The 11,102-nt window shown below is 44.8% G+C and overlaps 1 protein-coding gene across 1 annotated transcript; it reads left to right on the forward strand.

Moving 5' to 3' along the window:
• Positions 1-545: 545 nt before the first annotated feature.
• Positions 546-9,575, forward strand: LOC115329436 (chymotrypsin-C-like). Its single transcript, XM_040214427.2, has 4 exons — positions 546-692; positions 5,483-5,627; positions 6,785-6,915; positions 9,340-9,575. Exons 2-4 carry the CDS (start codon positions 5,531-5,533, stop codon positions 9,532-9,534), a joined length of 423 nt encoding a protein of 140 aa, XP_040070361.1. The 5' UTR covers positions 546-692; positions 5,483-5,530; the 3' UTR covers positions 9,535-9,575.
• The last annotated feature ends 1,527 nt before the right edge of the window (positions 9,576-11,102 follow it).

The raw sequence follows: 11,102 nt of genomic DNA on the forward strand, positions 1-11,102 counted from the left end.
CCGGAACTCTACAGTCAAGCCCATCGGCACAAGGGCGGAGTAGCGGCTTCTTCGTTACGTAGGGTTTAGTCTTTAATGGAGGGGGAAATGTAGTCCACGAAAACACCCTATTAGGGAGTTTTCGTAAACCGCATTCCCCTCTCCGCTAAGCCCTCCGCAATGAAGAAGCCGCTATTGCGTCTGCGCGCCGATGGCCTTGGCTGTAGAGTTCCTGTAATCTTAGAGGGTTCTGGAGAGCGTTGCGGGACGGTGGTTAATAGGGAAAACTCCCTATTAACTCAGCGACAGCCGGTAAAGCGACGGAGTGAATACAAAACGTAGACAGCCACTGAGGCCTCGATAAAGGTTGTGATTTCCTCGGATAGGTAGCGCCGCTGACAGTCGAAGCCACTTGCTCACCTGAGTTTTTTTATATTGTCCGCGACTGTAACCTGGTGCTGACTAACGCTTTGGAGCAAAACCAATATAGGCCCAAGTTAGACCGTTAAAACTGACAAGCTTGTGCCAAGTTAAACTTTTTTTTTGGCGTGCTACCTGGGTTTATTTTTCATTGTCCGTCCAGGAATCTCCGCCCTTCGCGCTTCAGCGTCTATCTCGGCTCCCATGAGACCACGCAGTCGAGGGAATGGGAAGTACGCGCGGCCGTCGAAGAAATCTGCATCCACCCTGCCTCGTATCGGACCACATGGCCGGTAAGTCATTGCGCCAGTGAGATCTATTGGGCCTGGTGCTATGATGTCACTTCACGGGTTTCGTTCATGTTGACGATTAAGTAAAGTAACACGTAAAACATACCCACCCCTCAAAAAAAAAAAAAAAAAAAAATTGATTTTTTTTTTTTTTTTATTGTCTTGCTTATGCATAGACTTTCTCCCCTGGATTTGAATGGCGCTGTCGTCATTTTCGAAGGGCACCGTCCCGCACGACCAACATGTTCAGCCCCAATCTTTGAGCGCATATTGTCTTTTTTTCTAAATATCTTTTAAACGTTTTGGTAGCATGGGCATAAAAAGCAATAAAACCGGTACAACGGCACAATGTCAAGTTGTTTTGACGGGCGGAGCCAGGATGGGCTGCACATAATTTTTAGTTGGCAGACGTCTCTCCGGACGGCGCCCGTTACTCGAGAAAAAAAAAATATTCGCTATGTTTTTTACTTCCAAGAAAACCGCATATCGTACCGCTCTCTTTTGATGCCGCGTGTGTTTTGCAGAAGTGTAGTTCCCGGATTTAGCCTCCGACGGGTGTGTTTAGTGCCTTATTCTGTCCATTCATCAAAAGTGGTCCCAAGGTGGCAACAAATGACGTCACAGAAACTGGAGCGTCATGCTTTCGGACGTCACGCCTCTGGCGGTTGGACGTATAAATCCTGGCGAAAAGCACGAGCGAACGCGAGTGGCGCTGTCCTCGCGGCGTCGCAACTCATGGCTGCCGAAGCTTTACTGGACTGTACAGCGGCAGAGCAACATGCAGAGCAACAGGCGTCTGTTACGTAGCCCACCGCAGCTGGGACACCGCCAGGATCGCGACCGGCGACAGCACGACACTTGTATGACGTCATCAGGCGGAAATCTAGGGACTACTTTTTTGGACGCGGCACACACAAAAGCCGGAGAGGGACACCCGTAGCGAAAAGCAAGTAGTCAAATCCTTGTAATTATTTTTTCTTTCATGCGACAGCCGTGATATGCGAGGTGTCGCTTACAGATGCCGGGGTGTGTCTTTGTGTATATATTTTCGTCTGTATTTAGGGGGAAAGGTACGCACTAAATCTAGCGGGAAATCGCAGCGTCTCGTGACACTGAGATTTTGACGTCACAAAATCTTCCTCTAGATTTAGCGGGAAACTTATTCCACTAACCTGAAATTACATCGGGACGTCACGCCACACTTGGACGTTACTTTGTTACGTGAGGTCATAGCGTGGCATCCACATCGTCAGCTACACTTAGTGACACGTAATTCAACTAAATGTAAACACAGCAATGAAGATGTTTATAGCAAAGCGTAGCAGGGCGTGCAGACCCTCGATATCACCGCAGTTTATTGGCAGGACGCGGCAGGGAATTGCTACTTTTATTTCTGACTGAAGCTTCCGGACCATATTTATGCAGACTGCCTTCAGTTAAAGGCAAAGCTGCTTTTAATTAAAAAAAAATAAGATGTAGTAATTAATGCATAGCGTCACTGTCGAGGTCAGCACACTAGACGCGCTGCCCATCACTGTTGTCGAAAAACCTTTCACGTTTTCGTCTCTAAAGTTGAAGCTGTCCTTATCATTGTTTTGTCGGATGTCGCAAATGTAAGCTTTCCAAAACGGGAGTTGCACATAAAGCGGCACTGTAAATGCAAACAAAAAAACACCGCTTTTTTATGTTTCTGTGTCGTGTTTGGGCTCACTGTGTGGCAGTTTATGCTTATTCTTAAAATTTTATTTGTTTATCAAACGAGTTTGTATGTAGATAATTCTATTTTGCAAATATTCGCCTTCGCGTTGTTCGAGACAGTCGCTTGGCGCCATATGGTGAATTTGTACTGACATTATGATATAAGCCAGTTTGAGATGCTCCAAGAAAAACGTGCTTTGGTTTTTGAATCTTAGTTTGGAATATGAGCACAAGAACATTACGGCGTTCATTATAAATAAACGTGACTCTGTATTTACTCAAATCTTGTCAAGCCGTCTATCGTGGCTTTTACTCTGGGCCCCATCATTACTCTAATGGTAAATTAAAGTGAAGCGTTTATTTATTATTATTATTATTATTATTATTATTATTAATAAAGTATAGATAAAATGTTCTGCCCTATCTTCATGTTATTGAATATTATAAAAGAAGGTGATAATTTGGACTATGAGATTTGTCTTCGTTGAAATTTTTTTATAGATTAAGGGAGTCATTTCTTGAACCATCTGTCACGCGCTGATATGCTTCCGGTGCTTCTCTGTCGTCGGCAATGATTCGTAATGGTAAAGCTCAGATGGGGACGTGCGCATACGCTGGGTAACATCGAATGCACGATATCCCCACAAACATAACTCTTCCCATAAAAGAAACATTTTAATTGTAATATGAAGGCTGACCCAAAGACTTGCGACGGCTTGTAATCGGAGGGGCTTAAAAACCGGTTTTAAACCTTTTCTGACGGTTTAGGACCGGCCGCGCTGCTGCGCAGGTGGCCGTATCCAGACACAGGAAGCTTATAATCCGGTTATAGCGGAGTCTGTCGTAATCAAACGCAAGGGTTCGAACCAGCCTTAACAGTGACATGGATTAAGGGTGTTGTAAAATAGCGTACCCTATAAAATTGCCCCTGGGATTTTTTAACATTACCGTAAACAACAGTCAACTGCTCGCTGGACATATGTTAGGAAATGTTTGGGTAAAGAGCAGACAGATCCCTGGGCAGTGTATCATGCTTTCCTGCATTTCGCATCTGACTGACACTACAGTGTCACTGGATTCTCTAACTCCCATCACCACTTTGTCTACCAGAAGTTAATTCCGAAAAGCCGGAACGTGCGATCTTTTGAATAAACTGGCAATAAATAGGGAAGCTCAATATAAAAAAAATTTTTTCGGAAGAACTGGTGTATTCAAACTAAATCAGTGGCGGATCCAAGGGGGGGGCGGTGGGGGCGATCGCCCCCCCCCCCCCCAAACATCTCGCCAAGCCCCCCCCCCCCCCCCCCCCCCCCCCCCCCCCCCCCCCAGGGGTTCTTGTCACTGGAAGAAAAAACGTAAGCAATCGACGCAGAATGCAGCTTGTACAACCAGGTGACCAATTGCTTTTCTTCTCAACTGAGAGAGGAAGCAAATGCTGTGGGTACAGTGTAGTCGGGGTCTGAGCTTCTCCTGAAGACGCTCCGGACTTCCCCACGACCTTGGCTTAAACATAAGCCCGCTTTCGTCCTCGCCTCCATCCCTCACTGAGGATCAGCGCCGCAGCGCGGAATACAGAAAGAAGCCGACGAGCGCCAGAAGGGGGAGATGATTCCTCTAATGGGCTTCATACTGCCTGCGGTACGACTTCTCATGGCGGGAAGCTAATAAAAGAAAGATAAACGGTAGGAGCACTCTAAAGGCTGGAGGCTGCTTACACGGGGTCCTCAAGCCGACGCCGTAGGCATTTATTTGTATACAATTCCGTTTCAACTTAGGGTGGCGGGAAATATTTTAGGAAAGGCGCCCACTACTCCTTGTCTCCCCTTGGCGCCGTCTTTGCTTTTCGAGTTAAACGCGGCTTTTGTGGATTGACGGCAGAGCTTTCGCGCGGCTTTGGAGGAGCGAATATGTGTGTATCGAACGGAACAGAGGCGGGGCTTGCTGGTTTCCAACTGCGGCATCGAATTCCCTACCTAGGGACTTGGGGAAAACGAGCCCTTTCAAAGATGCCACTATACATAAATTAAATAGACAGTGCCTGTGCCCGTTCGAGTGAACACTGACTCCCAAACATTCATGCTGCAGTCGTGATCGGCCTTTAGTCCAGTTGAGATTCGCCGACCGGACAACCGTTCTGCCCCATCATATCTCTGCACCTGTCCTCTCGACCCTGATGAATGAGCTAACTACCCAGAAACAAGTGTTCCTTTCATACAGAAAATATCCAGACGAAGTGCAATTGAATATAATTTGGAAGGATCCATTGCTAATTTAAGGTCTTGTCCAAGTTTAAAAGTTATAGTTGCCGAACTGCAACATGCTTTCAAAAATATTCAATCATTATTCGCTTTGGTTCTCTCGAGTTGCACCCAGAACACGTGAAAACACGAGTTTGGGTTGGCAATGCCGCATGTGCTGCGCTCTGGACATTTCAAATATACGGCGAACAACCGACGAACTTGCCTGGCAGCGTTCGTTTCGCTCGCTGCGTCAACAGTGTTTTGACGCCGCGAGCAGCGTCGAAGCCGCCGGGCCATTTTTGTCGCTTGTTTGCAACGTACTTGCTCCATTGATTTAAGCCGCTCTTCCCGTTGCAGCAGCAGTTGAGCACTAGCTCCAACCAGAATGTCTGCCAAGGCAATGTCTTTAAGCTGCCCTAGATCGACTGCTCACGTAGTGTCGGTCTGAAACCCAAGTTTCAGGAAGGATAGTGCCACCACAATTTTCCAGATACCTCTAGCGTGGTCACCCGAAAGGTTTTAATTCAAAGAGTTCATCCACGACAGGTAAACCGATACAAAAGCTCTCAAGATCAATATTATGTTATCAGAGTTTAGTAAAAACGATAACTCAACAAAAAATATAAACACTCCCCTACCCCCCCCCCCCCCCCCGCCGTTTTACACCGAGGAACCGCCCCCCTAAAATGGAGATCTGGATCCGCCCCTGAACTAAATATACTATTTTCTTTCGTTATTTATTACCTGAATAATCATTTTAAAGGTTATCAATCTAATACGATATTTTATTCGCTGAGAGAGTGTAGGAGCAATTCTGAAGTATGAATTAATAGATATCTTTTTTATTTTGTTTAGGGTGGTATACAGGACATTGCAATCATAAAACTCACACGGAAAGTGAACATGACAAAAACAATTCAGCCAGTATGCCTTCCAAACCAAGGGGAACACCTCCCGACAGGATCCAAGCTCTACGTCACAGGATGGGGTGAAGTAGGAGGTGAGCTATCACTCATTTTTCAATTTACTGAAGCCTCGTTGAAATATGACGTGCTGGTAAATTTACGGTGTTAGATGAGAATTAAATAAATAACGGGGACGGTAAAGCACCCTGAAATATATTTTATAGAAGGTGTCATCGTGAACGTGAAGTGAACCGTTACAGGAAACAAAGTATTTTAAGTAGTGCGACTTGCCGCCTGATGTTGCCTGGGATTCTAACACTTTTCACACTTGTCTTTGTTTACGACCGAGATCTTGTGATTTCTTGCAACGATAAAATACAGGCGCGCTGGCGCCACCAATGAGGGGTCCCTGGAACGGAATTGTTTTCGAGAGAAGTTTTTTTTTGTAGTATTTGCAGGTCAAATCTTCGCACTTTATTTGAGAAATTACCGTTATAACATTTTCGAAAAGGTTTCCAAGCCAAGAAAGAAACAATCATGCGCAAAAAATAGTAAAATACACGCAAATGTCTAGTGTTTTACGGCGTCTAACCAACCGATGGCGCAAGGCTGCTCCCTGGCTATGAGAGATCCCAACGGGTTTTATTTCACTGGGTCGTCAGCAGTCCCAAGTGTGTGAATAGGCCTTAACATTCATCGCTGAAATTAGTAGAACATCGTTTTCGAAACTAGAATGAGTTTGCCGATAGAAAAGGATAACTTTAGGAAATGGCGTCCATACGTGTTATTACTTACACCGATCGCAGCATCTGTATCACGTTTTTGTTTGGGAGATAAAGGCACACTGAACTGGATATATTTCACTATATGATAGAGACTAGTGTCATAAATTTTTTTTAGCAATAAACTATTAGCGAACGGGATTAAGTTTTATACCTAAAATAATATAGTTCTTCTACATATATACATACACTCACCCATTGAACTCTGATTGATTTCCGAAAACAAAATTGGCATTCAGCGAATTAAGTGTGTTTTGTTTCGAGTTGACCGACTGGATACTATCCTGCTTCAACCAAGGGAACAAATTCACTTACCGGCTTTTATTGAGCTAGTTAGTCTATAATGAATTTTGTAAAAACAGTAAGGTAGAGGAGTAAAAAAAAAAACTCAATGGGACGAAAAGAGAGCCAGCATTTCCCACGTGATGTTTGACCAGAGTTGAAACATCTATGTATATTACTTTTTATAGGAGGCTGGTCCGCAAGGGAATTGAAGCAGGCTATGGTATCGGCAATTTCACATCAAGAGTGTCGGCGAATAAGACCCGGCATAATTCCTCAATTGTTTTGTGGTGGTCATGGATACGGCAGTGCCTGTAGTGTAAGTATGGCATTTTTGCACCAAACGCCTTTACTTTGTGGTGTACTTCGTTTCTGCTCTCACGCATTCGCTCATGCGGCTTCATGCATCGCTATACATAAGCAACGCAATATGATCACCGTGTTTGTCTCTTATACTAATTACTCTCAGGTAAAAGGAGTCCATTACGAGAAGAGCACAAATGATAGCTCACTGTTGGTGAACTAATGGGAACAAAGAACAAGTCGTCTGCTTCTTGTGCGGGAGTTGCAGTGACGTCAGAACGACGGCGAGCTCTGATTGGCTTTGACCAAAAGGATAAAGAGTAGACCTCAAGCTTGACGTCTACCCACAATATTTTCAATCAACCAATAAGGGTTTGGCGTTGTGACATTATCGCAACCCCTGTGCAAGAAGCAGACAAACTTGCGCTCCGCGTTGCAAATCAGTGTGCCAAACTTTCAAAATGGAATCGTAGCTTAAGGCCTAGAAAATTTCAGTCTCAACGCGTGGCGCGTCTGTCTACTTGATCGAGGACACGCGCATATTCGCTAAATTGTAGCCTTATAAGCTCTTACAGTCACCGACATCTTACGAAACGCAGTACGTAACAAGTCCTGAGAGTCTCATAATTGTTCGGCAGGCAATCAGATTGCGGCATAAGTTTCTGAAGACGTGAAACTATTTTTAAAATTATTTAGACGGCCCCCGTCAAAATATTTAATACTCCTTATTTTGACATTTCAAACTTAAACTTTGAAGCATCGGCCACTTCGGCGTTCGTATCGAACTGGAAAGTGGTCGAAAGTGGCGGTCAAACCAACATCATCTTGATTGTAGGCAGCGTCGCGCTTGAGCACGCATTTTCAGAGAACAAAGGAGCAGTCAAGTGCAGTTTTTATAACCTTTTAAATAACGTAAAATGCAGAAAAAAGTTATCAAACTATACATTAGCCATTAGGCCGCACGTAACATTTGCTTGGTTGTGCGCAACATTAGAGAATGCGGAAATGCTGCTTTTCTTATTTTACTTCCCCTTTTTTTATAGAAAAAGGAGCTGACTGTTCTGTCATAAATGTTGCAGTTGATTGGAAAATGCGTGCATCTCGTACAACCGCGCCAGAACCTTTGTTCGCTCGCCCCGGTCAAGAAACAAGGAGGCAATTTTCGCATTCAAAACCTTTTATTCATCATCCTGATCGTTTCGCAGCTAACCCGCTCGTTGCACACGAATCAAAACAAAAATTTAAACTCATCAACGAACGAAAGAAGCCGGTCAAAAACAGGGCGGGAGCCATGAAACAAAGCGAGACTGCAACCATACGAAGACGCGCTCGCACAAAATGGGGGCACAAAACGTGCACCAAATTTCGCAGCGTTACGCAGCGTACGCAATTAAAATTTTTACATGGAGGCAAGACAGAGGAATATCCAACTCGGCCTTGTTGTAGGTTAAATATGTTAGGTGAGACGCGAGCCTAAATGATGTGCGAGCTGAGAACATCGCCGCCGGGCGTGTCACATCCGAAAAAAATCAACTGTCGAGCAAGTCACACAGACGTGCTGAATAAGACTCTTTCACTGCAAACTAGGACAGAAACTTGTTAGACACGCTACGTATGACTCCGCCAACATGTTAAACAATACCGAGCCTGACGACACCGTCAGAAACTACACAGAATGAAACTGTAGAAACTGAAGAAACCACGAAACGGCTACCATTGCGATGGCGGCATAGTGAGAGGACGTCACAATAATGGAGCCGCTATTTGACGTTTTACGGAAGTAACGTCACGACGTCGAAATAATTTTCGAGATATTTTGACGGTGGACGTCGAAATAGTCGTTGCCTTTTATAGAACACAGCTCTTAGGCGCCCGTTTCCGGGTTGAGCGGCGTCGGCGCCGGCGCAACTGCGCGTTGCATTATGGGACGTTTGCTCGCTAAAGTTACCGGGAAATTTTTCCGCTACATTTTGGTTAAAAATTTCCTAGCTAAATTTAACGGAAAAATTTCCCTGTTAACTTTAGCGGGTTAAGTTAGCGGGTTAAGGAGGAGGGGAAGGGGTATGGAGGGGGAGGAGGGGCATACCCTCCCCCGTACCCTCCCCTCCTCCTCCTTAAGAGCTGCGCTCTATTTCGGCATCAAAGAGAATTGTAAACGTCTTTTATTTTTTTTTCTATCTGCGTTGTCACATGAGAACGGTCCCTAGGAGTAAGTCGGATTCATTTGGGTAAGATTGGGAACACAGCCCTAGAGAAGGCTATTCTTGATTTGGTTTATAAGGATGACTTACGCTTGTCTTTAGCCGCACGCTGAGGGTTCTAAAGCTGCCAAAATAACTTACGAGTCATTCAACGAAGCTTTAAAGTTCCAACTTCCGGCTTGGGACCTGTGATTTCCCGATGTCATGTTGTGAGAATAACCGATGTCTTTTTATTTTAGGGAGACAGTGGGAGCCCCGTTGTACACTTTGCGAACGGCGAGTGGTCGCTTCACGGAATCGTCAGTGCCGGCCCCTCGGTGTGTGGATCAAGATTTGCACCCCACATGTTTACCAGGGTGTCGGCGTACGTGGACACTTTCATCGCTCCATACATCGACCCACTAACAAGCCGTCAAAAAATTCGCGAAATTTGAGCTGTAAAACAGTAGCTGCAATAAATCGACGCTTTTTAATAGCAAAAGAATTTGCGTGGAATTCCTGATTACACTGAAGATTGACTCGTTGTTTTCAAACAAAACACGAAGGTAGTAAAATATAACATAAAACAAATGTAAAAAAAAAATCTAAATTGTCTTGGATATACATTTAGGCATCAAAAAAACAAGGACAAGTTGGGGAACGACGACAATACAAGGCTCTTACAGAATAAATTAATTTCAACAAAATAGTGTGTTGGGCTGGTTGGTTTATTACCTAAATTTAAGCGTTAAAAACAAAGACAAGGGAGAAAACGACGTCAATCCAAGGGTTAATTACGTATATTTAAGAGCATTGTATTGCTGTCGTTCTTCACGATTTCCCTTTTTTGCGTTTATATGCACGTAATGAACCAACTAGCCCAACTCACCCTATTTGCCTGCGTCCTGTATGCCTCAGATTGATTGACAACGTTGCGCCAAGAGACAGGTTCTTTAAGGAGAAGAATTTCAGTTTGACGACAAGCAATTCAGAAGGGGCTTCTGCTGGGAACCACAAACAAGGCGCTCGAAATAAAAATATTTCTATACTCCGCAACAACTTTTCTTGGCAATGCAGTTAAAGGTACAGGCCCGCGTCCCCTCTCCCATTTTGAGTGTGCGCGGGCTCTCCTCCTCTCCCCGGAAATGGGGGAGGAGGAAAGCCTGGGTGCACTCAAAATGGGAGAGGGGACGCGGGCCTGTACCTTCCACTGCATTGCCGAGAAAAGTTGTCGGGGAGTATAGTATCCACTAGTATTTCAAAGATGGGGGTTAATTTAAATATGACGTGTGACCCAACCTAAATGAATGATGCTAGCGTAATGATGTTTTAGGAGCGCATGAGAGGAAGCGTCTACTGGATGATGGGTTCAATTCAAACTGGACCTTGCGTTCATGGTGTCCGCGAGCGCTACCACGGCACCCCCCACGACAGTTTATCTACCTCTTCTCTCGCTAAGATTCCCATGTCGGCCGGTTTTAAAACTTTGATTTATATAAATACCCAGAAAATAGTATGGACATCTCTCATGCGAAACTGTAAACATATAGTTAATCGGCTGTAGTCGCTGGCGGATAAAAAAACGTCGGGCATGTCTTCTTATCTTCACGCTTCTTTTTGTTTTTCTTATCGACTTATCGAGAACGCAGTCTCAGTGGTACCGAAGCGATAAAACAATGTTTGAGCTTCGCCACGCCTCGCGTTAATGAATGGAGTTTTCAGAGACTATAGCAAAGCTCCGGCTATTTCACACAACGTCATCGCGCTGTACACTCAAACTGCTATGCTTCGCCAACCTACAAACAGGGTAAAAAAAATAAAAATAACCGTGGTTCCGGTCAGAAACCTGCCCAACGTAACTGAAAACCGCTTTATCAGTAACTTTAAGAAAAACATCTTTAGGGTCGTGGCAAGTCGAGTAGTGCGCTACAGCTACCAGACGTGCAACAGGCACAAATCTGGCAGTGAGGAATCGCGGATTCGAGGGAAAAACAGCGGGGTGCATCATGGGCGTACCAAACGG

The sequence above is a fragment of the Ixodes scapularis genome, unplaced genomic scaffold (assembly GCF_016920785.2).
Source record: "Ixodes scapularis isolate PalLabHiFi unplaced genomic scaffold, ASM1692078v2 PGA_scaffold1__304_contigs__length_218370807, whole genome shotgun sequence".
Taxonomy (NCBI): Eukaryota; Metazoa; Arthropoda; class Arachnida; order Ixodida; family Ixodidae; genus Ixodes; species Ixodes scapularis.

Excerpts from the sequence above, each read along its gene's own strand:
- LOC115329436 (XM_040214427.2), top strand. The coding sequence starts at position 5,531 with ATGACAAAAACAATTCAGCCAGTATGCCTTCCAAACCAAGGGGAACAC. Across the intron at positions 5,628-6,784 it reads AGGATGGGGTGAAGTAGGAG|GAGGCTGGTCCGCAAGGGAA; the intron begins GTGAGCTATCAC and ends TACTTTTTATAG. Across the intron at positions 6,916-9,339 it reads GATACGGCAGTGCCTGTAGT|GGAGACAGTGGGAGCCCCGT; the intron begins GTAAGTATGGCA and ends TTTTTATTTTAG.